This window comes from Carassius gibelio, chromosome B12 (genome assembly GCF_023724105.1).
Source record: "Carassius gibelio isolate Cgi1373 ecotype wild population from Czech Republic chromosome B12, carGib1.2-hapl.c, whole genome shotgun sequence".
In the NCBI taxonomy this organism is placed as follows: Eukaryota; Metazoa; Chordata; class Actinopteri; order Cypriniformes; family Cyprinidae; genus Carassius; species Carassius gibelio.
This window is the reverse complement of record NC_068407.1, coordinates 20,258,714-20,284,373: the sequence shown is the minus strand read 5'-3', so window position 1 is coordinate 20,284,373 and position 25,660 is coordinate 20,258,714. Positions and strand designations below refer to the sequence as shown.

The 25,660-nt window shown below is 37.7% G+C and overlaps 3 protein-coding genes across 5 annotated transcripts in view; 2 read left to right on the top strand and 1 right to left on the bottom strand.

The window, feature by feature from the left end:
* Positions 1-11,128, top strand: part of radil2b (Ras association and DIL domains 2b) — a 36,703-nt gene extending 25,575 nt beyond the window's left edge. Inside the window, exons 9-16 of the mRNA XM_052570624.1 lie at positions 3,136-3,355; positions 3,441-3,613; positions 7,350-7,491; positions 7,605-7,756; positions 9,892-10,192; positions 10,301-10,380; positions 10,608-10,747; positions 10,849-11,128. Of these exons, the coding sequence (XP_052426584.1) occupies positions 3,136-3,355; positions 3,441-3,613; positions 7,350-7,491; positions 7,605-7,756; positions 9,892-10,192; positions 10,301-10,380; positions 10,608-10,747; positions 10,849-10,948 (1,308 nt within the window). The 3' untranslated portion in view covers positions 10,949-11,128. The remainder of the gene's footprint in view (positions 1-3,135; positions 3,356-3,440; positions 3,614-7,349; positions 7,492-7,604; positions 7,757-9,891; positions 10,193-10,300; positions 10,381-10,607; positions 10,748-10,848) is intronic.
* abcc3 (ATP-binding cassette, sub-family C (CFTR/MRP), member 3) overlaps positions 1-25,660 on the bottom strand; it is a 217,967-nt gene that overhangs the window by 87,750 nt on the left and 104,557 nt on the right. The gene's annotated exons all lie outside the window — the stretch shown is intronic.
* On the top strand, positions 11,724-25,613 carry LOC127969043 (sulfotransferase 2B1). Of its 3 annotated transcripts, none has more exons than XM_052570631.1 (6): positions 11,724-11,986; positions 23,229-23,440; positions 23,518-23,644; positions 23,783-23,877; positions 24,615-24,795; positions 25,132-25,613. In XM_052570631.1, exons 1-6 carry the CDS (start codon positions 11,848-11,850, stop codon positions 25,239-25,241), a joined length of 864 nt encoding a protein of 287 aa, XP_052426591.1. In that variant the 5' UTR covers positions 11,724-11,847; the 3' UTR covers positions 25,242-25,613. The 3 variants fall into 3 exon arrangements, with proteins under 3 accessions (XP_052426591.1, XP_052426590.1, XP_052426589.1); XM_052570630.1 differs by lacking the exons at positions 23,229-23,440; positions 23,518-23,644; positions 23,783-23,877; positions 24,615-24,795; positions 25,132-25,613 and adding exons at positions 13,172-13,383; positions 13,461-13,587; positions 13,896-13,990; positions 14,796-14,976; positions 15,153-15,414 and having other exon boundaries at positions 11,746-11,986; XM_052570629.1 differs by lacking the exon at positions 11,724-11,986 and adding an exon at positions 21,052-21,260.

Genomic DNA, 25,660 nt, shown 5'->3' with positions numbered 1-25,660 from the left:
GTCTGATGTTTAATGAGATTGTGTTGGAATAGATCAAATAAAATAAAATATCCTCACTCAGGAAAATGAGCATTTATTTAGTCAATTAATCTCGACTAAGCGCTTATCCTTGACTAATTGAATTCATTATAAAGATAATAATTTCAAGAGTGTGATAAAGTCAATTGAAAAGTTTCCAAGACGATTCTGAGGAATATTTTTATTGACGTTTTTATTGATTGGCATGTATTGAGAGTGGAAATGATTAAGTCGTGTGGTTTGTATCGGTGACACAAACCATCCGTTCTTCTCTAAATGACATTTTATAGTTTAAAAGCTTGGCAGACGTCTCGTTCTGTTCTCACACTGTGCCAGCGCTCCATTATGAGCTCAATATTTTCTGTAGGAAAATTGAATCAAAAACAAACACGGCCGGTTGGAAAGCAAACTGATGTTTTACGGCTACAATAACAGGCTGTGTTTTCTCTGTGGAGGTTTAGAGCCGCTTGTGTGTGACTCGATCTCGCTGAGAAGGAAACAGCTGCTGGACTTAAACTAATAAAACACATTTGTTGGTGATTCCCAGAGCTGGACACAACAGATTTAGTTTACATTGAGTCGCTGTTTGCTGCAGAGAAGCATTTTACATTCAATTCGGATTCATTTGCATATGATAGTTCATTAATCACTTCAGCTTTGCAGAGAGCAAGATAAATGATGGAAGCAGGGCTGTTATCATGAAAAAGGCAAGATTTCTCATGTTCATTTAGTTTATTTTGATGATGTACTAAAATAACTTAAGACAAAAATGAATTAAGACATTAATAACATACATAGATGTATGATGTATATATTAAAAACAAAATATATATATATAAAATAAATAAATAAAAATACTAAAAATTGAATTAAAATGTAAAATATTAAAATAAAAATAAATAAATAATTGATATAATCTATCTGAATAATGCTAAAATTAGCCTTCGTGGAGGAAACATTACAAATAAAAACAATAAATTAAACTAAAATAGACTAAAATAAAATAAAATAATAAAATTATTAATAAACACTATGAAATATATATATAATTAGAAATATATTAAAATATTTTTCAGAAAAATAAAATGTATTACAGTTTTGTGTGCAGTTTGTTTTTTTAATTAGAGTTGTCAAACAATCAGAAACAAACCTGTAATACCTCTAATGTTATATTCAATACATGCATGAATATAATGTTTTAATAAAACTGTTCCCAATCAGCTTCACAGCGAATATTGGCAATTTAGAGATGACAGTGACAAGGAAAAAGATGGATGATACCATGCAATCTCATGCAAAAAATAAATAAATAAATAAATAACAATAATAAAATAAACATTTTCATAAAACTTTCATGTGCAGTTTTTTAACTTTAAAAAACACAGCTGTCAGTCAAGCAATTAGATGAAAATTCCTCAACTAAACGTATTGCTAGAGTTAATAACTGTACTGTTATTAAATCTCATTATCTCCACTTCACTATGAAACCTCATTATGTGCACTGAAAGCATTTGTAGATGGATCTCTGCTTCAGTGGGAAGCAGTTTGGTTGTGTGTCAGTTTTTCCTTCATGGTTTTGGGTGGATGTTTTCTGCTGTGTGGAGATGGAGCTGCCAGAGCGGCTGCCAAACTGGTGTCAGCGCGAGAGAGACGCGTCTCCCTGAGAATCCATACATACGCCGGGATCCAGCCGTCTGCACACAATTACACAGAACAAAGCCAGCTTTGTGTTATTGTGATGTGAGGCACATTGAGATGGAGGACGTGGGCTGAACGTCTTCAACACAAACTCTCTTTCAGTGATTCCTCGCCTCTATATCCCTGCCGCCAGCTGCAGATGCAGTCACATACACGCTTACTGCTCAAACATAGAGAGCTGTTAGCAACAGAGATGTCAGAGAATGGCAAACACATGTGCTTTATCTCTATCCGGACAATCAGCAGCTTTATTCCAGTCGTTTTGGGTCTGTTTTAGGCTCTTAAAGCATGTAGGATGCCAGATAAAGAGGATGGATTGGTCAGTGTGTGCAGTTAACTTATGGCAGATGAGGGTCTGTCTGAAGAAGTTCATCATGTATTGTTGATGATAAGATGTTTATGAACTGTCTTGTGTTTTAGATTGAACTTTGAAAGTGGCACGACCTAAACAATGAATTATTAAAATATAGGCGCTGCTAAAAGAGATGCCGTTTTCATTTTGTTTAAACTGATGCACTAAAATAAATATACAATTAATAATAAATTATTCATTAAAATATAGAAAATAAATGTTAAAGATAAAAATCGATAAATGATAAAACATTTTTAAAAAATCTAAATAAGGTTTAAAATAAAGTTTTATTTAAAGCCTGTCAGAGTTTATATTTTCATGCATATGGAATATTAAAATTAAATATAAATAAAATTAAGTAATTTAAATATATATAAAGAAGAGATTAGATAAATTATCGGGGCTTTATTTGGCAATGTATAACAATGATTAAAATTACTGCGAATTATTAAAATATTATCTGAAAAATAAACATTTTTTCAGTCTGAAGATAATCTCTCCTCTCAATATTATGGAGATTAAAAATTTATATTAATTCAAATTAATGTATTTGTTCCACTATAAAAATCAGCAAAAAGCTAAAATTTCTAAATTATATAGAAATGAGATTAAAATCCACCATGACATCACTGAGATATTTTTATAGGTTTGATTATTATTTTGAATTAGTTTTTATGGTTATATTTTCCCTTATATTTTCCACTTTTAATCAAATAGTTAGTAGTGTTTATTGTGTCATTTGTAATTTTCCTAGCCTTTGTCTATATATTATTATGTCTATTATAGACAGTTGTGCTCATAAATGTACATACCCCCTGCGGAATATATTAATGATTTTAACAAAATAAGAGAGCTCATGAAAATGGCATGTTATTTTTTATAACCTGTTTCACATAACAGATGTGTACTAACATTTTTCTTATATTTTCTTTTTTTATTATTAACTGAGGGTTACCGTAAGGTCAGCAGTTGTTCTGTCCGGATGCTGTTTATCAGAATGGACCGGTCTGCATCAGCGTGTGTTCTCCTGGGCTCATGTGTGTGTGTGTGTGTGTGTGTTTGGTCAGATGCTGTACCCGCTTCTCCCCGGCGTTCTGGACAGTCATGCGTTCTCTGACAGCGGGCAGCTGCAGGTGTCTCCTCAGGTCAGACGCGTGCTGGACGTCCTCAGTCAGAGTCTGCGTCTGCTCCGAGCGTTCGACGTGCATCCAGACATCAGCGCGCAGCTCTTCTCCTACCTCTTCTTCTTCATCAACGCTCTGCTCTTCAACCTGCTGATGGAGAGAGGTGAGTGAGTGTGTGTGTGAGGCAGCAGATGCGGCTGATGTTCAGCTGTTTCGCTCATCTCATGCGACGCTGCTCTTGTGTGAAGGGTCCGGAGGAGCGTTTTACTGCTGGTCCCGTGGAGTCCAGGTCAGGGCCAATCTGGATCTGCTGATGGACTGGGCTCACGGAGCCGGACTCATGGATCTGGCTCACACTTACCTTCTCAAGCTCTCCTCAGCCGTCAATCTGCTGGCCACACCGAAGGAAAACCTTCTGCAGGTCCTGCTTCTGTTCCCTCAGACCACTCTCATCTCAATTATCTTATTGTATGCATGCAGAAAAAGTCATTATTTCACTGATTCAACTACTTTACATCAATATATCAATATATATAAAACATTAAACACTAAACATGGAGGAAAAAAACCCATGTGGACAGTAGTAAATTAGATGAAATGGATGTGTAAAAGTGTAGATGCAGTGAAAGAGAGGACATTTATTTGCATTAATTTTTAAAGCTTTGCTGTTTGTCCGCAGCATTCTGATCGTTCCTGCTTTATTACACACGCATTCCTCTCTCATCACAATCTCTTCAGACATCAGGAGTTAGTGTGGAGCTCAGAAATAATTAACAGGAAATATTACTCATTAAAGGATAAAGCTTGAAGAACACAAAGACTCTTTCACGGTCATAGATAAAGATTACGTCTGTAAATGACATCTGACAGATGATCCCGACGGGACGTCCCACTAAAGACACACACTGCAGTCACAGACGCTTAGAGACTCATTAATCATAAAAGCTGTTGTATTAAAGTGTTATTTGTGATAACGTGGGTTTTATATGCAGAAAATAATTATTATATTAATATCATACTACATTATTTTAAAAATAAAAATGAAACCATAATTAAAATATATTTGAAATATTTGAAATAGATGTAAAATATAAAACTACATGAAACTGAAAGAAAATATAAAAACTCTTCCAGCTTGCCAAAGATTTATGGATATTACAGTATTGTTCAAAATAATAGCAGTACAATGTGACTAACCAGAATAATCAAGGTTTTTAGTATATTTTTTATTGTTACGTGGCAAACAAGTTACCAGTAGGTTCAGTAGATTGTCAGAAAACAAATGAGACCCAGCATTCATGATATGCACGCTCTTAAGGCTGTGCAATTGGGCAATTAGTTGAAAGGGGTGTGTTCAAAAAAATAGCAGTGTCTACCTTTGACTGTACAAACTCAAAACTATTTTGTACAAACATTTTTTTTTTCTGGGATTTAGCAATCCTGTGAATCACTAAACTAATATTTAGTTGTATGACCACAGTTTTTTAAAACTGCTTGACATCTGTGTGGCATGGAGTCAACCAACTTGTGGCACCTCTCAGCTGTTATTCCACTCCATGATTCTTTAACAACATTCCACAATTCATTCACATTTCTTGGTTTTGCTTCAGAAACAGCATTTTTGATATCACCCCACAAGTTCTCAATTGGATTAAGGTCTGGAGATTGGGCTGGCCACTCCATAACATTAATTTTGTTGGTTTGGAACCAAGACTTTGCCCGTTTACTAGTGTGTTTTGGGTCATTGTCTTGTTGAAACAACCATTTCAAGGGCATGTCCTCTTCAGCATAGGGCAACATGACCTCTTCAAGTATTTTAACATATGCAAACTGATCCATGATCCCTGGTATGCGATAAATAGGCCCAACACCATAGTAGGAGAAACATGCCCATATCATGATGCTTGCACCTCCATGCTTCACTGTCTTCACTGTGTACTGTGGCTTGAATTCAGAGTTTGGGGGTCGTCTCACAAACTGCCTGTGGCCCTTGGACCCAAAAAGAACAATTTTACTCTCATCAGTCCACAAAATGTTCCTCCATTTCTCTTTAGGCCAGTTGATGTGTTCTTTGGCAAATTGTAACCTCTTCTGCACATGCCTTTTTTTTAACAGAGGGACTTTGCGGGGGATTCTTGAAAATAGATTAGCTTCACACAGACGTCTTCTAACTGTTACAGTACTTTCAGGTAACTCCAGACTGTCTTTGATCATCCTGGAGGTGATCATTGGCTGAGCCTTTGCCATTCTGGTTATTCTTCTATCCATTTTGATGGTTGTCTTCCGTTTTCTTCCACGTCTCTCTGGTTTTGCTCTCCATTTTAGGGCATTGGAGATCATTTTAGCTGAACAGCCTATCATTTTTTGCACCTCTTTATAGGTTTTCCCCTCTGTAATCAACTTTTTAATCAAAGTACGCTGTTCTTCTGAACAATGCCTTGAACGACCCATTTTCCTCAGCTTTCAAATGCATGTTCAACAAGTGTTGGCTTCATCCTTAAATAGGGGCCACCTGATTCACACCTGTTTCTTCACAAAATTGATGACCTCAGTGATTGAATGCCACACTGCTATTTTTTTGAACACACCCCTTTCAACTAATTCAACTAATTGCCCAATTGCACAGCCTTAAGAGCGTGCATATCATGAATGCTGGGTCTCATTTGTTTTCTGAGAATCTACTGAACCTACTGGTAACTTGTTTGCCACGTAACAATAAAAAAATATACGAAAAACCTTGATTATTCTGGTTAGTCACATTGTACTGCTATTATTTTGAACAATACTGTATATGTATGTAATATATGTATGTATATGTAATCTAAAAGTATATAATATTGGAATTGAGCAAACGAGACATTTATATATATTTAATTAAAATAAATTATGGCACTGCAACAAAAAAAGTCTAAATATTTTACAGTCATTACTTGGATTAAACTTGTCATTGACCTTTAATAACATCATGAAATCCTTTGTTTTATTTATTAACTATGAGATACTGTATCAAGTCTTATTTGTGATAAAGTGGGGCATTATATGCATAAAATCAATCTTTTCTGTAACTTTATATCTTAATCATCACAAAATAAGAAGAAGGAGAGATGCTATAGTAGAAAGCAGTGTATTCACTGTTATGTAGCTGTGTTTACTGCTTGAAATCAGATGATTTCTAGCGTTATTCTGTGAAACCAGATGATTTCCAGTGTTACTCTGTGAAATAAGATGAACTGTAGCGTTATTCTGTGAAACTTTATCAGATGATTTCTAGTGTTATTCTGTGAAATCAGATGATTTCCAGTGTTACTCTGTGAAATCAGATGATTTCTATCGTTATTCTGTGACATCAGATGATTTCTAGTGTTATTCTTTGATTTCTAGTGTTATTCTGTGACATTTAATGATTTATATTGTTATTCTGTGACATCAGATGATTTCTAGCATTACTCTTTTAAATCAAATGATTTCTAGCGTTATTCTGTGACATCAGATGATTTCTAGCGTTATTCTGTGAAACCAGATGATTTCAAGCATTACTCTGTGAAATCAGATGAATTCTAGTGTTACTCTGTGGAATCAGATGATTTCTAGTGTTATTCTGTGAGACCAGATGATTTCTAGTGGTACTCTGAAATCAGATGATTTCTTGCGTTATTCTGTGAAATCAGATGATTTCCAGTGTTACTCTGTGAAATAAGATGATTTATATCATTATTCTGTGACATCAGATGATTTCTAGTGTTATTCTTTGATTTCTAGCGTTATTCTATGACATTTATTGAAATATATTGTTATTCTGTGACATCAGATGATTTCTAGTGTTACTTTTTGAAATCAAATGATTTCTAGCGTTATTCTGTGAAATCAGATGATTTCTAGCATTATTCTGTGAAACCAGATGATTTCCAGTGTTACTCTGTGAAATCAGAGGATTTTTAGTGTTATTCTGTGAAATCAGATGATTTCCAGTGTTACTCTGTGAAATCAGATGATTTCTAGTGTTACTCTGAAATCAGATGATTTCTAACATTATTCTGTGAAACCAGATGATTTCCAGCTTTACTCTGTGAAATCAGAGGATTTCCTGTGTTACTCTGTGAAATCAGATGATTTCTAGTGTTATTCAGGGTGTGTGATGCTGAGGTGTTTGTGTGTAGATGTCGTGGAAGGCTCTGCGGATGGAGTTCCCGTCTCTGAACGCTGCTCAGCTCCATCACATACTGAGAGAGTACGAGCCGCGGCGCTCCTGTCCCGCAGCGTGGACGCCCTCGGGCGACGAGGACGAGGCGCTCGCAACCGGTACATAATCACATAACACTTTAACAAGCCTTCCAGAGTCCCTGTTATTACATACTCAAGTGATCTCTGTGGAGGAGTGATCATGAACGCTGATGTTTGTGTGGCGTCTACAGCTGATATCCTGGAGAGCTTCGATCAGCATCCTCCTCTCGTCCTCCCTGCAGACGGCTTCATACTGCAGCTGAGAAGAGCAGTCAGTGAGACACAGCTCATTACACAGCTGCAGCGCTTTCAGAGGACCATCAGAACCATCACCACCCCTCAGGTGCACTCCTCTTTCATCTTCATTTCCAATACATTATTTTGAACTAGTAATATTTTATTCCGTTGCATAACAAAATATTCAGTTTTATTATGTTTGACCAATAAATGGCTCATTTAAAGCAGTTCTTTTAGTATCACTGAGAATCCATTATAGGTTTTATTCATATTATGAATTATGTTTTATGTGATATCTTCCTTGTTTATTTAAATTTTAGTTTAGTTTAAATATTTTGTTGTGTGGTTTTGGAACTTATATATATTTATACACTGTTATTCCTCAAATAAAAACCGGTAGTCAAATAAACGCCGGGTCTCTTATGTTGGCCAGGGGCGTGATCAACATGGACAAATAAAGGCCGGGGGAAAATTTGTGCAGCAGAACCAGATAACAAACGTACACACCCACTGCTGGAGCGTTTCTCGTTCTCGAGTCAAGAACCGGTTGAAGCGGTTTTCTAATCACCAGTACACTGAACCGAGAACCGTTTCTGTCAGATGCATCCGATTCGAGAACCGAGGAGCTGTTGATACTGCGCATGTGTGATTCAGCGTGAAGCAGACCAGGGGGGCAGGGTTTCATATTTTAGCATTTTTTAGCTGTTAGCATTCCATTGACTCCCAGTCATTTTGGCGTCTTTTTGAAAGCGAATAACTTTACATCCGAGGCATTTAAAGACTATATTTGTCCATTCATTATTTCTAAAGAAACATGAAATGTTTAAAAGGCTCCATTAACTTGTATCTTACGTTGTGGCCCAGTAGAAGCAGTTCTTGTAAAAAATAGGCTAACGATTGCCTCATAACCTGCGACTCTCTGTCGCACAGTAGAGAAATTACCGTATGGACAGGAGGAGAAGCTCGCAGGTAATCTTTTAACGTCTATGAGGCAATCGGGTACGTGGAGGCATGAAGTCAAGGGGGAAGCCCATAGAGAGTCCATAAAAGCAACGGGACAAAATTCAACAACGTCTGCAAGATTCGGTGGGTGATTCAGATTTCTCTTGGCACAGCGATTAGAAGACTTAAAGATTGCTCACGTGACATTTACGTTCAAAATCCAATTGAATCCAATGGTCCGTTGGTCGCGGTGTCCATTTCTTTTACTGTCTATGAAGCAGAATGACACACAGCTCGTCTGAACCGAACTGATTCTTTTGGTGATTGATTCTGAACTGATTCTGTGCTAGTGTTATGATCTCAGTCCACTCGAACGCTATCGCTTTTCATTTAAATCAATGCGTCTTCGGCATTGATAGCTAGGAATAAACTGACAAAAGGGGCAAAGAAAGCACAGGTAGAAATAGCAGGAAGAATCAGGTAAAAGGGGAAACAGGTGAGAGGATAGGGTCAGATAAGTGTAAGTAGGAACAGCTGGGACTAATGAAGTTAAAGTGATGGTGTAGAGAGAGAGTGTGTAGGATGACCACATGAGGGGGACAGAGAAAGGAGGAACCAGGATCATGACAATTTGAGGAATTACTGTATATATATATATACAGGTGCATCTAAAAAGAAAGTAAATAAATCTAAATATAATTCAGTAAAACCTAAATTCGGTTTCACAAAATTAGATTTAGTATTTTTAGTACTTTTAGAAATTATATTTATTCGTATTTAATTTCCAGTTTATTTGTAGTGCCAGAGTTTTATGTTATGATTTTTACCTATATTTTTATTAACAAATATTTGAATCTTTTTTTCATTTTAATTTCAGTTAGTTATAGTAATTTTGTTGTTTTTGTCATTTTATTATTATTATTTTAAAATGTCTATAGTTTTTCATTTTATATTAGTATAATTGAAATACTTATAGTTTTTTTAATATAGTTTTTATGCTATTTTTTATTTTCTGTTTTCAATTTTAAGTAAAAAAAAAAAATTGTGTTTTTTGTCATTTTTATTAGTTTTCATTTTCTTGAGAATATGTTGAGTTTTATTTTTTGTTGTTGTTGTTTTAGATTGAGTTATTTTAGTGTATATAATTCTTGCTTGGGCTGAAATAAAAAACATATGTGTAAATATTTTTTATATTTTGTAATAAAGAAATTTAATTTAGAGTTGATTTAATATATTTGCATTTAACTCATTATTATATTACCACTTATATTGTCTTCATCATCTCTGCTGATGTTCCAGCTGGCCACTGCAGTGCCGATGGAGGCCAAGCTCACTAAGCTGGAGCTCCACCCTAAAGCTCATCTGGAGGCGGGTCACACAGAGATGGTGATTCCTCACGCCGGAGCCAGTGACCTGAGCTCATGTGAAGCTCTTTTGACCAGAAAGCTTCAGAGTCTTGAGCTACAGGATAAAGATGCGGCCCGTCCGGCGCTTGACCCGTCGTGTTTACTGACTCCACCGAACACGCCGCAGGACCAGGAGCTGACCGACTCGGACACAGATTCACACCAGCACACCTCCACAGTCAGAGCGGAGGAAGGTGACGGGACGCTCTGAGCTCTCGGTCTCCATCAGTGCTGTGAACGTCAGCTGTTTAGTGACACAAGCTCATGTGTGTGTGTGTGTGTGTGTGTGTGTGTGTGTGTAGGTGAGAGCCAGGAGGGTGATGTGTTTGTGCTGGAGCTGCAGAGAGCCGCGTGTGGCTTGGGTCTGATGCTGGACGCAGAGGTGAGCCAATCTCTGAGATATGATGAGCTATCAGAAATATGAATGGGATAGTTTGCCTAAAAATGAACATTTGCTGTCAGTTTAATCACCTTCAGGCCAGTAAAGAAGATTTATTGCTGAAAGCTTGGTGTTTAGTGATTCATCAAATGCAAGTCAATGGCTGTGGATGTTGTGGATGTTTCCTGAAATACAGAATGATTAGGACAATATTTCTGTGTCCTTCACAGGAAAGCCCTTCTACTGTGAGCGGGATTTACATCCAGTCAGTGCTTCCAGACTCTCCTGCCGCTTTATCCCAGAGGCTGAGAGCCGGCGACCGGATTCTAGCCGTGAATGGACTGAGTTTGTCCGGAGTCGACCATCAGACGTGAGGAGAATTACAGCTGTGCATCATGCTATTCCACCAAAGCAAATTATGTTTTTGTGCATTAAGCCAACAACGTTTCTTGTTCTTCTTTTACCTTGTAGAGGCCGGGATCTCATTAAGATGTCAGGAGACAGGCCTCGGCTGCTGGTTGCCAGATCTCACAGTGCTACAAAAGAAACAAGGACAAAGCCTTCTACATAAAACCTAGTGTTATTTAAAACTCTGCTTTTACCCTTAAATAGAGATGCATAAAGAGTGGACAAAACAAAATGGCAAATACAACTTTTTTAACATCTGGTTTTATATGTACAGGTTTCTTGATTTGTGTGTAATCTTTGCATTTTGTGATTAAAAATATATGGAAACTATTAAAATAATTAATTGCTGCTTTTTTAATTTATTGCATAATGTATAAAATGAATGGTCAGCTGCAAAAGTGTTGCAGAGTTTTAGTTTGACTGAAACATTTTAAATGGCATGTCATCAATTTCTCGTGATAAACTCAGAGATCATTTTATACAGCCTTTTATACATGCATAAAACAAAAAAACTTACAGCATGCTTGGAAACAAAAGTTTATGTTTTTGGAAAACACCAAGGCTGCATTTATTTGGTCAGAAATCAAGTAAATGTTATGACATATGATTGCAATTTAAAATAGCTGTTTTCTCTGTGAATACATTGTATAATGTAATTTACTGATGTGATCAAAACTGAATTTGCAGCATCATTAGTGTCACATGATCTTTCAGAAATCATCATAATATGCTGCTCAAGAAACATTTGTCTGTGACTGAGATTAATCTGATTTATCGATGAGTTTTGCAGCAAATTCAGTTAAGAAAACAACTGTGTGCACAGTATAATTATCTTTAACTATCTTATCTGACCTTATTGCACAAGTTGATACATATGATTAGACATTCTTTCTTTTTTTTTACTTTACAACTTGCCAAAGAGTTGCGTAAGAGCCTCGTTTGTGATTGCACACAGGTCCAGCGCGAGAAGCAGAACTATATATTCAGAGCTCTCGCGGTATTAGAGACTCTACAGCAGCTGTGAGTTTTAGTTCCCCGTTTATTTGTGGAGTGCTTGAGAACATGACGGAGGCTGAGCTGTACTCGGTGCATAAGGGTGTGTACGTGCCGACGCATTTACACCCTCCAGAGAGTCTGAAACACTGCGAGGAGTTCACTTTCCGTCCAGACGACATCCTGATCGTCACTTACCCCAAATCCGGTGAGTCCCAGTCATGAAGATTATTGTAAAAAATGCAAGGTCGCTTCATAAATTGCAATTAAGTCTGCTATTGCAAAAAAAGTGTTTAATTGTATTGCATGTGCATTTGTAGCTAATTTGAATGAAATAAAAGTGCACTTAAGTAGCTGCTTTAAAGACCATTTCTTTACACACTTAAGTAGTGCGCTGTAATAATCTCATAATGTATTACTGAGGTTTTAATAATCATTTGTTGTGTTTTCACTTGGTTTGATGTGTTGGCTAGCATACCAAAAAAGCACATAAAGACAAATTACGTGATTATCATTTTAGATGTAGTGTGTTATTTATTACAAATGGTGCTGTAAAACGATTAATCGCTTTCAAAATATAAGTTTTTGTGTACTGTGTATTTTTATTATGTATATACACACACATAAAATATTTACATTCATATAGCTAATTTATATTCTAAATAAATATAGTATATAAAATATATACATGCATGTGTGAGCATTTATATATTTATATACATAATAAATAAACATGCATACATTATGCAAACAAGAACTTAATTGTTATGCAATTAATCGCGGTTAATCGTTTGATAGGACTAATTACAACTAAACTTCATATATTTTAAATGTAGTAAATTGCAACTTCATCATTACAAATGTGTAGCTAGAAATACATTTAAATACATGACGTACAAGTTTCAATAGAAATGACATTAAAGTATATTTAGTTTATCATAAACGCTTGTCAGTGAATTGTGCAGTAATTACATATACATAAGTATATCCATCTTAAAGTAATTAATCATAATCATATTTATTATTCATTTAAACTAGGCTATAATATATTTACATGTATTACTGGTTAATAACATGCATTTAAGTGTCTAAAAAAATTACATTTTGTTACATTATGTTCTTTTGTAGTATATTATTTCCATAATAATATACTTTATACTAAGTACTGTTTTTAAAGGTTTGATAAAGTGTACTTTTTAAGTTTACTTACAAGATTTTGAAGATAAATGTAGTTCTTTTTACTGTTGTGTGGAGGTCAATTACAGTAAAATACCGTTTTTTTAATCTAGTCTTTAATGCATGTGCCATGTCTTAGAATTGCACTGTCTGTTGGTTTAGAAACACTTTTAAGCCATATTTCTCTGTTAAAAGCTGTGCTTTGCTCCACACACAGGCACAACATGGATGCAGGAGGTGGTTCCTCTGATCGTGAGCGAGGGTGATTTGACTCCGGTGCTGACGGTGCCAAACTGGGACCGAGTGCCATGGCTGGAGGAACATCGGGCGATTCAGCTCAATCTGGAGCAGAGAGCTTCTCCACGCATCTTTGCAACTCACTTCCATCACCACATGATGAACGAGTCTTACTTCAAAACAAAGCCCAGGGTAAAAACCCACTCAGTAAGTCACACGCTGCATGTGCGCTGGTTAATTAAATGCATTCAGATTATTGTGTGCTTCAGGTTCTTTATGTCATGCGTAACCCCAAAGACGTGTTCACATCCTCGTATCACTACTATGGAATGGCCTCATACCTGGTGAAGCCAGGAACCCCAGACGAGTTCATGGAGAAGTTCCTCGATGGAAAAAGTATGGCTTTCAGCTCTATTTCCAAACTACAGGCTAAATATGTTCATTGTATGAGCATCTTAAATTATAAAACAGCTTTTTTCAGTGTTTACATTTGCAGAAAAACGTGTGTATAATGCATGTGGACATATAATACATTTGAAAGGTGTTATAAAAATTCAAAATTTGCATGTAGAATAATTGTAGGCTACTGTTAAGTTTAGACTTAGTTTTGTTGTTATGCGTATGGACCCAGTTTTTCCTCTTTGTTTAGTGATGTAGCCATTATTTTGTCAAATTGACCTAAACATGATGTCTGTTATCCACAGTCATGTTCGGCTCCTGGTTTGATCATGTCAAAGGCTGGATTAATGCTGAAGAAAAGGAGTCCATACTTCATATTTTCTATGAGGAGATGATCGCTGTAAGCTTACATTTCTCACTTTGTTTTTTATTAGTTTATGGGTTTCTTTAATCTTTCAAAAAGAGCAGGGTAAATTGATTTGGCTTTACTCTTGTTAAAAATTATATTTTAAAAGATACTTACTACTTGGTCAAAAGATTTCTCTGTGAAATGTCAAAGACTCAATCAGTAGAATTAGTTTTATTTTATATTGACCTACAAATGTGACCCCGGAGCACAAAAGCAGGCTTAAGCCAAAAATACATTGTATGGGTCAAAAAATTATAGATTATTCTTTTATGCAAAAAATATTTTGGAAATGCCCTACTGCAAATAAATTAAAAGTAAATTTTTGATTAGTAACGTGCATTGCTAAGAACTTAAGAACAACTTTAAAGGTGATTTTCTTTGTATTTTGATTTGCTCCTTCAGATTCCAGATTTTCAAATTGTTGTATCTCAGCCAAATATTTATCCAGTGTGTTACTCAGTAACAGGTTATCTCATGATGACAGCGTGTTGTAACTTTGGCAAGTAGTCCAAGGCCATTTTCAAGGTCTCTCTGGTGCAATGAACGCTTACTCATGTCCTTTTATTGAACTTCGAGATGTCCAAAGTCCTCTTAAGTCCTCCAGCAGAACGTCCCTTTCTCATTTCTCAAAGAGCATTTCAAATGAACAAAGCGTGTTCCCATGTATGTTTAGTTTTGTAACAATAAATGTGGATTTGGGATGATTCAGTTTTTTTTTTTTTGGTGCTATAAAATATTTAAATCCACATAAAGTTCTTTATGGTTTTTAACATGTGATCATACAAATCTTTATCAGGATCTGAAAGGATCTGTGGAGAAAATTGCCAAGTTTCTTGGTAAATCTCTGAGTCCAGATGTGATGGAGAAGATCGCTGACCACTGCGTCTTCAAGAACATGAAACAAAACAAAATGTCCAATTTCTCTCTGGTTCCGAATGAATTCATGGATCAGAAGAAATCTGAGTTCATGAGGAAAGGTAAAAATCTCATAATTCAGCTCGAAGCAGCTGGGCAATAACTATTTGATTGCTGTGTTTGAGGAATAGATCATTCTATAAGAAAAATCTCTTAGTTTCACTCAAATACCATTTGACTGTATTCAGGCATGCCACGTTCACAAAGAGACTTTTCTTGTCTTGTTTTGCTCTGTCAGGAATTGCTGGTGACTGGAAGAATCATTTCACTGAAGCCCAAGAGGAGCGGTTTAATGCTGTATACAAGGACAAGACAAAAGATGTCAAATTCAAATTTATGTGGGACTGAAAAAACACATGCATTTAATCGTATCTGCTTTTAATAAACCTTTGGTGCACATTTACCAAAAAAGACAGGTCTACAAGAGAAATCTTTTTTTTTTTTTTATTGCTTTTGAAGACCTTTTTAAATAAAAGACAAATAAATTATTCATAATTGAATTGATAGTGATCTTTTCGTTTTATTTGAATTGTATGATTAAAACTATCACTACACTGGAAATTATTAATAATCATTACTGTACTGTTTATGTTGTGTGCCTTAAGAACATAAAATTTGCTTTTTATTTATTGCATAAAGTATTAAATAAAGGGTTGGGTGGAATAAATGCTTAGTTTTAGTTTAGGTTTTCCTGGTTTTTGGTGTCCCCGGTAAAGATCATAGTCTTGCTGACCAACATAAATTGAATCATAAACATCATCGTTTGAACTTTAAGCATACTGAAGTTGATTTTAACATTTTACATTTTAAACCACCAACTATCACAACTAGTTTTTCCGACCGAGGTTTGCATATCTTATTTTCATGATACCACTTCCTATAATATACTTAACTGATTCTTGGTTAAATGGTTTTTCAATGCACACTTAGGCTTGTTTGATAAACTATTAGCATATGCCATTTATATGTTTGAAAACTGCTAAACTAAACCCCAGTTTTCTAAACCCCAAACCAGCTGAAACTGTGTCCACCCGCCCAAGCCCTTTTTTCCCCCCGCACAAATTCAAATCAAACTCCTGTGCCCGCTAAATCTGGCAACACAAAGTCACAAAGTCCATTCGCTGTTAACCGTCTCCACCACCATAGACACATATTCACACAGACAATATAAAATACACGATGATAAATATAAAAATCAATACAAAATACCTATATAAAACACTATTTATTTACACGATTAATACTGAAAGAACTGCTATTACTGCACATTCACTATATAACATCTAGGTTACGTATGTAACCATGGTTCCCCGAATAGGGAACGAGATGCTGCGGTGACGTCACCACGTATGGGAACACCTTCGGTGTGACGAATGTCTGAAGCCCTATACCATCCCGCCAATCCTATTGGCCAAATAGCGCTTGGCACCGCCCTACGCATGCGTACGCATCGTATACCTGGGTGCCGCGTGCCATTTCGCTCAGATTTCATGACTGAAGAAGAAGAATGCTATCAAGGTATGGCACGGCTAGGACCGCAGCATCTTGTTCCCTGTTCAGGGAACCATGGTTACATATGTAACCGAGATGTTCCCTTTCATACGTCACTTCGATGCTGCGGTGACGTCACCACGTATGGGAACGCTAAACCATAACCCCTGACGTACCTGATAGCTGGGATCCGAGGAAGCATCTGCTCAAGCGGAAGGAACCCGGAAGCCAGGAGCCATCCTCACATCCAGACGGTAAGACTTGATAAAAGTTCTCGGTGAGGACCATCCTGCCGCAGCACAGATATCATCCATAGAAGATCCACTGAGAAAAGCTTGAGAAGAAGCCACTGCTCTCGTGGAATGAGCTTTAACTCCTAGGGGCGAAGCGAGTCCGCGCGCCTCATAGGCTAAAGATATTGCCTCCACCAGCCAATGGGACATGCGCTGTTTTGTAACCGCATGGCCTTTATTCTTATGTCCAAACAGACAAACAGCTGGTCAGACTCACGCCATCGGGCTGTACGATCCACATAAGTCTTTAAAGCTCTAAGGGGAAAGACTTAGATCTTCTGACCCCCCCTCAGCATGGGATAAAGCCTCCAGGACCACTTGATGAAAGCGAAAGGGATTAGATGCGACCTTAGGAACATAATTAGGCCTCGGTCGCAACAACATCTTCACGGAGCCCGGAGCAAATTCCATGCACGAGGGTGAAACAGAAAGAGCCTGTAAATCCCCTACTCTGTTGCGGGAGGATAAAGCCAAAAGACGAAGTGTCTTCAGAGTCAGGATTTTATCCGGTACAGTTTCCAAGGGCTCAACAGATGCCCTGATAACCCTGCAACACAATGGATAAATCCCATGAAGGAAATCGCACGGGGCGGAAAGGCCTCAGCCGTCATGCACCCTGTATGAAACGAGAAACCAGTGGATGACGGCCCACTGAGGTACCGTCTATATATTCGTGGTAAGCTGAAATAGCTGCCACGTAAAACTTCTGAAAAACATTCTGAAAAACGATCCTGAGGGAACTCCAGCACTGAAGCCACTGGGCAGTAAACTGTATCCACATTACGATTTTCACACCAGGTCGTAAACAGTCTCCACTTGAAAGCATATAAGCGTCTCGTAGAAGCTGCTCTAGAATTCAGTATAGTCTCAGATGGTTTCAACAGAAAGACATACTAACTCACTCCGCTCAGAGGCCACGCCCACAGTTTCCACAGATCTGGCCTCGGGTGCCAAATCAGTCCCTGTGCTTGTGATAAATAATCCTGTCTGAGATGAAACTCCATGGAGAGCCCGCTAACAGACTGATCAGGTCCGCAAACCACGGCTGTGTGTGCCACCGCGGAGCCACCAGCAGCAGCTGTTCCACTCTGTCCAGCCGTATTTAGGATAATACCGCTGGGATCAAATGAATCGGGGAAAAAGCATACAGACTGGTCCTGGGCCAACTGTGAGCTAACACAGCCAAGCCCAGGGGCGATGGGGGCATAGGGAGAACCATAGTGGGCAATGCGTAGTCATGCTCGACGCAAATAAATCCACTCTCGTTTCTCCGAAAATCTGCCATAAGAGATTCACCGTTTGGGGGTGTAATCTCCATTCCCCTTGTTCCAGAGCCTGTCTGGATAGCAAATCCGCTCCAAAGTTCAAACGTCCGGGGACATGAACAACTCGACAGAAATTTGTTCTGAGACCAAAGAAGAACATGTCTCGCCAGCCTGCACAGGGGGCGAGAGCGTAATCCTTCCTGATGATTCATGTATGACACAACCGCTGTGTTGTCTGATCTGAGCAGCACATGACGGCCGATCAGCAGATTCGCGAAATACTGGAGAGCCAGAAAAACTGCCAGTAATTCCAACCTGTTTATGTGCCAACTGCGTTGTGCCGCTGTCTACACTCCGTGGGCCGGGCACCCTTGACAAACAGCTCCCCAACCGGTCAAAGACGCGTCCATCGTGACATTCTCTAGGAAAGCACAAATCCCCAGCCGAACCCCGGTTAGGAGAAATTTGGTTGGCATCCATAGTTTTAACGACATCACACACCTCCGTGTCACCGAAATCGTCCGATGCTGAAGACAACGGGGTGAAATATTTCGTCTTTTCGCCCACCACTGAAAAGGGCGCATGTGAAGTAATGCCAGACAAATTACGGGGAATGCCACTGCCATTAGACCTAAAAGTCTGAGGCACAATCTCGCTGTCACTGTGTGACCCGCTTTGAAGCGCCGCACGCATGACGCAATCGACTGAGCGCGTGGGAGAGAAAGCTTTGCTGTCATTGCACGAGAGTCCAATTCTATTCCCAGAAAGGTTATCCGTTGAGAGGGGATTAAAACACTTCTCTGGAAATTTGTGCATAAGCCCAGGCTGTTTAAGTGATTCAGCACAAGATCCCGATGAGAGTGTGCTTGAGTCTGCGATTGCGCTAACACCAGCCAATCATCTATGTAGTTCAAACATGAACGCCCTGGAACCGCAACGGGGCCAGAGCTGCATCCACGCATTTTGAGAAGTACAGGGTCGCAATCCGCTGTCTTTTTTTTTTGGTACCACAAAATAACGTCTGTAAAACCCTGCCTCCATCTGAGAGGGGTGTACATCTTCTATAGCCCCTTTGCTCAGCAGAGTTGACATCTCCTGTCGCAGCACCGCTATTTCCATCACTTACCACCGTGGAAAGAATTCCGCGGAAAGGAGGCGGGCCTCTTAAAAACTGAATGGTGTATCCGTGACAAATTGTGCGTAACACCCATTGAGAAATGCCGGGCAAGCATTCCACACGGCCCGAAACAATACTAACGGTCTCAAAATTTCCACTTCCTGCAATGCTGTCATACACGTTAAAATGTCTGGGCATGAAAAGCCTCAGAATCGCCTCTCGAATTCTGAAAGCTGGATTGCGCAGAGTGTCTGAGGGAACGTTTGGCGTTACAGCCCGATCCAATGTTGCTCGAAGTGCTGTTTGCTGGGAGACAATGTCAATGTTAGAGCGTGGGGACTGCAGTGAGAGTGTTGGATGTGCATTAGCAGTCCAACAGCACTCTCTAGTGGAGGGCACAGTCCCTGGCAAACATGATGGAAAGCGCATGCGTAAAACTCGCTGCGTTTCGTTGTGTATAATCCCGAAGCGTATCCACGGCAGGATTTAATCCAACAAGATAAAAATCGGAAATGGCGTAGGGCGGTGCCAAGCGCTATTTAGCCAATAGGATTGGCGGGATGGTATAGGGCTTCAGACATTCGTCACACCGAAGCTGTTCCCATACGTGGTGACGTCACCGCAGCATCGAAGTGACCTATGAAAGGGAAAATAAAATTCACTGGAGGAAAAAGTTCGCGCGGGCGGCCGTCATCAGATTTGAAAGTAGCTCAAAAGGCTCGTTCAAGGTTGTGGCTTCAGCAGGCCCGGCTGCAGGATGAAATTACTGAGGGGGCATGTGAAATTGTTAAGGGGGCTTAACTTTATTACACCATCAATGATTAATACACACTGAGATCTCGCTTTGCAACGACAGATTTTTAAATACAGCGCTCCCTAAAACAATCATATGCAACTGCAGGTAACCAGAGACTAGCAAATTTTAAACAGAGCTGCAGTCTCCTTGATTTGGCACTGAATCACACTTAAGTTTAAAATATTCTAACTGACTCCCGAGAGAGATTTTTCAAGGCGACAGTTATTTTAGAACGTCCCCCCTTAATGTTTCCATGGCAACGCGTCATATTTGTCACGTGAAACACCGCAGCCACAATAATAACACTGTATAAGAGAGGTAGGCTATCCTTCCTTTTTTATTTGAAATATTCACAAACTTACTTACCATGTAATCAACTATCCTATTTTCCGATTCTCAAATATGTGTAAGTGAGTGTGTTTGGTCGTCTATAAATCTTTATAACCATAGAGTAAACTTTATAGTTAGCCTAACCTTACTTCCACTGTGTTTATCTGATATGAAAAACTCATGTCGGCAAATTATATTTGAATAGATTGTTTTTGCTGCTTTCACAGACTGCAAATCTAGGCTATTGTTTTACCAGTGCTTATGTGTACCATATTTAAATGTATGAAATTTAAAATAAACATTATGAGGTTGAAAACACTGCATAGTTGTGATATGACAGCGCTCAGCTCGTCCGTCTCTGGCTCAGCGCCAACCAACGCGAAAGACGTTTGAATCTGGCAGTAATGCCACGAGTCACAACACTGAACATTCTAAATCCCATGGGGATAAGGTTAAATTATTATTTAACTCAAAAGGTTGAAAATTTTATTTTTAACCATGAATATAAAAATGAAACAGAGAAGGCACAAGTCAGATCTGAGGGGGCATTGCCCCCTTTTGCCCCCTTGTGGCACCGGGCCTGGGCTTCAGTCGAATTCAGTGAGGCGCGGGGGTTTATGGGATGAGTAGTTCCTGCGCTCGAAATGAAAATATGTACACAGTCTTGTTTTTGGATTTTCTCTTAATTTTTTTCACTCGAAATGATATGCTATATGCTTATGAGGTTAGCCGTAACTGGTTATCCTCACACATGCTCTAAAACTCTTTAGATACGGATTTTTCCGAAATAAAAGTAAAAAAAATGAATGGGAAATTTACTTCCGGACACCAAAGCTCTGTGGATCAAACCACGCCCCCTGAATCTTCCGCAGTGAGGTTCTAGCGGTGTGTGTATTTATGTGTGGAGTGCAGAAAATGACGGAGGCTGAGCTGTACTCTGTGTATAAAGGTTTGTACGTGCCGGCACATTTACACCCTCCAGAGAGTCTGAAATACTGCGAGGAGTTCACTTTCCGTCCAGACGACATCCTGATCGTCACTTTCCCCAAATCCGGTGAGTCCCATTGATGCAGGTCGTCGTAAAAGTTAGCCGATAGTATAATAAACCTGTAACTTGTGTAGTTCGTTAACCTTGCAGCTGTTTACGATACCATGACCAACTCCCTGGAGGACCTCATCCCTGCTGCTCAAAAACATATAAACAACAACAAAACTTGCGACCACTTGCAACTCGTGTTTGGCTGTTGACATTAATATCGTGTTTTAATGTCGGAAATAAACCATCACCGAAGCATGTAATGTTCTCTCTGGTTTATCATCTTCCTTTACGGAAATTAGTCATGTTTAAACCACAGACACAAATAACACCAAAAATGATCATCAAAACATCACAACCCTTACAAAAATAAACCATGGTTTAGTAAAGTCACAGCCATCGGTAACTGTCTTCAATTGCAATGTATAAATAATACTATATATATAAATTACGTTTATATTATATTAAAGTTCTATTTTGACCCATATAGTAGTGTGTATATAAATTAAATTAAAAATAAAATACAATTATAAAATAAAATTATTAGATTTTTATTATTTTGAAACCACTTCAGTTTAGGAAAAACTGGAGTGATGTAATGTTTAATGCATTTCATGATGTTGACTTCAAAAATATCAATTTGGTGCATTTAACGGTAAGTTTCAAACAAGTTAGGTAAACCGGAATCTAAAAAATGAGTCAGAATAGATTACCTAAAGTGATTAACCTACATTATTAAAGCCAGAAAGTAAAAAGTCTTAGTTTCTACCACAAAATCGTATGTTTTGTTAAATGTGGTCCTTGCAGTTTCTTTGTGACTATTTGTGAAATGAACTATTTTCTAACATGCAACTTAAAAATGGCTGAAATGAGCGCATAATGCTTTACATGTGTTCTTCATTAAACTAATTCTATTAAACAAATCAAATAAAGTTTCTAGATTTGAGTGTAAAATGGTACTCTGGAAGAAACTATAATTACCCCGAAAGTTGACTCTAACTGAAACCAATGCTTGCAGAAAACACAGTTGGTTTTTAACCTTAAACAAATGCAGAGAGCCAATCTTTATACTCCAAAATGCTGTGTAGATAGTCTCTTTCCACATACTCTTGTTTCATGACAAAACCAGTTTTGGAGTGGAATGTTTGAAATGTAGAAACGTGGCTATGCATGTTATTTAAGCAATAAGCTATGTGAACAGCTAAGAGGTGTTTTTAGGCACGACTTAAAGCAGAGTGACTAAAACCTCCGTAGCCGTTATAAATCTACTGTAAACCACGGCTTCATGGGGCTTATTGCTTTAATAAAAAAGTTATTCCATAAATGTAAAACAGCAAATAAAATGTTATGATAATAATAAAAACAGTATTCTTCCACCAAACAATGTAGCAGAAACAGGTTCCAATAAAGTGGTTGCCGAGCAACACACAGAAGTAAACAAAGGTGTGTGTTTGTAGTGTTGTTTACAACAGCTTCAAAAGTGGCTCAGCCAATCAGAATCAAGGACCGGAACTATGCGTTTAATAAAACCTGTTTAAATGAGGTCAGAGTATTATTAACTGGGCAGAAGATCGTTTCATCTTGTAAGTCTGTGTCATACAACTTAAAAATGCATGTGCCAGGTTCTCAAAAATGCTTAACTTATAAATGTTTCCAAACCAACAGACAGTGCATTTCTAAGACATGACACATGCATTAAAGACTAGATAAAAAAAACAGTATTTTACTGTAATTGACTGTAATGTGACGTAGCTCCGCACAACAGTAAGAAAAGCCTACATTTAGCTTTAAACTCTTGAAAGTAAACTACACTGAAAAGTACAGCTCACATGTCACACAACAGTCAATTACAGTAAAATACCGTTTTTTTTTTAAAATCTAGTCTTTAATGCATGTGCCATGTCTTAGAAATGCACTGTCTGTTGGTTTAGAAACACTTTTAAGCCATATTTCTCTGTGAAAAGCTGTGTTTTGCTCCACACACAGGCACAACATGGATGCAGGAGGTGGTTCCTCTGATCGTGAGCGAGGGTGATTTGACTCCGGTGCTGACGGTGCCAAACTGGGACCGAGTGCCATGGCTGGAGGAACATCGGGCGATCCTTCTCAATCTGGAGCAGAGAGCTTCTCCACGCATCTTTGCAACTCACTTCCATCACCACATGATGAACGAGTCTTACTTCAAAACAAAGCCCAGGGTAAAAACCCACTCAGTAAGTCACACGCTGCATGTGCGCTGGTTAATTAAATGCATTCAGATTATTGTGTGCTTCAGGTTCTTTATGTCATGCGTAACCCCAAAGACGTGTTCACATCCTCGTATCACTACTATGGAATGGCCTCATACCTGGTGAATCCAGGAACCCCAGACGAGTTCATGGAGAAGTTCCTCGATGGAAAAAGTATGGCTTTTAACTCTATTTTAGATTTTATTAGCATGCATAGTTGTCACCAATCCAGATATCAGTTGTAATATGCAGCTTTTTGCGAGATATGTCTTTGTTCTGTAAAGGAATGACTTGAGCATCTTTTCTCCACAGTCATGTTCGGCTCCTGGTTTGATCATGTGAAAAGCTGGATTAATGCTGAAGAGAAGGAATCCATATTGTATATTTTCTACGAGGAGATGATTGCTGTAAGCAGGACTGAACATGCAGCTTCTGCAACCGAGTTCATAGGTTTCTATAACCTCGCAATAACAGTGAATAATGACGAGACAGTTGTGCTCCAGGCCAAGGAAGTTTCCCCTGTGCTGTATAAGAAAATCTGCATACAGTTTTTCCCTCCTTAATTAATTTTGGTAACACTTTATTTAAAGCCTTTATGTATAATGCATTATAAAATGTTATTTAAGAGTATAATGCATTATAACATTATTCATAATTTGTGTTGTAATAATTTTTTTTCTTGTCGCAAATAATTATAACCAAATTTAAAATACATAGTGTAACAATTGATAAGTGTAGTTACAATTATTCATGAGAAAGCATTATAAGGTGCATAACAAGGCATAATTAATGCATTAAAACTACTTTTTTAATGCATTATGCATAAAGGCTTTGTGATACTTTTTTTATTGTTGCATTATTTTTATTAGTGTACTCAGGCATGAAATATAGATGTTCAATCTCAATGAAGATTTATTACTTTTACAGTTATGAATTATTAACACGTTTTATTTGTTTGTTTGTTATACATAAGCTTTCTCACCACAAAAGATAGACTTTCTGTTCAGCCTCAAAACCAAAGCCTATAGTTCTGAGATGCAACATTTGTCTTTGACCTTATGTTGAGCTAGTGTAGTAAAATATTTAAATCTAAATGCAAAGTGCTTCTTATCTCCTAACATGTGATCATACGAATCTTTATCAGGATCTGAAAGGATCTGTGGAGAAAATTGCCAAGTTTCTTGGTAAATCGCTGAGTCCAGATGTGACGGAGAAGATCGCTGACCACTGCGTCTTCAAGAACATGAAACAAAACAAAATGTCCAACTTCTCTCTGGTTCCAGAGGAATACATGGATCAGAAGAAATCTGAGTTCCTGAGGAAAGGTAAACTAAACAATATAATAATACAGGTAATGTAAACCGAAGCTTCCATGCACCATAAAAGTAGTCTGTATTACATGTGTGAACTGATTCACAGATGTGACCCTGGATCACAAAAACAGTCTTAAGTATAAGGGGTGTATTTGTAGCAATAGCTAAAACTACATTCTATGGATCAAAATTATAGATTTTTCTTTCTTTTATGCCATAAATCATTATGATATTAGGTAAAGATCATGTTCCTTGAAGATATTTTGTAAATTTCCTACCCTAAATGTATCAAAACTTAATGTGCCGGATTCCCTCAAGGTTACTCAAGATCTTGTTTTGCTCTTTCAGGAATTGCTGGTGACTGGAAGAATCTGTTCACTGAAGCCCAAGAGCAACGGTTTAATGCTGTATACAAGGACAAGATGAAAGATGTGACATTCAAGTTTATGTGGGACTGAAAACATAATCGTACTTGCATTTAATAAGTGCAGACAGGTCTATAACCTGCTCTGTGTGTGATATTTACATGTTATTTGGTTTAACGGTTGATTTTATATATATATATATATATATATATATATGTGTATATATGTATATAAAAAATATACTTTTATATTTTATATAACTGTTTTTATAACAAAATGTTTGTGTACAACTGTAATACATGTGATTACTACTTTATATAGCATATATAATATATAGAAATCAGTTTGATTATATAAAAATATTGCTTTTGTTGTATGTATTTGTATTTTTAAGTCTAATAACTGCATAGTTTATACACAGTGTTGTCAATTTAAGTAAAAAAAGTAATTATTACTAGCTACTAATTATATCTTCAACAGTGTAATTAGTACTAATTACTCTCTAGGTATTG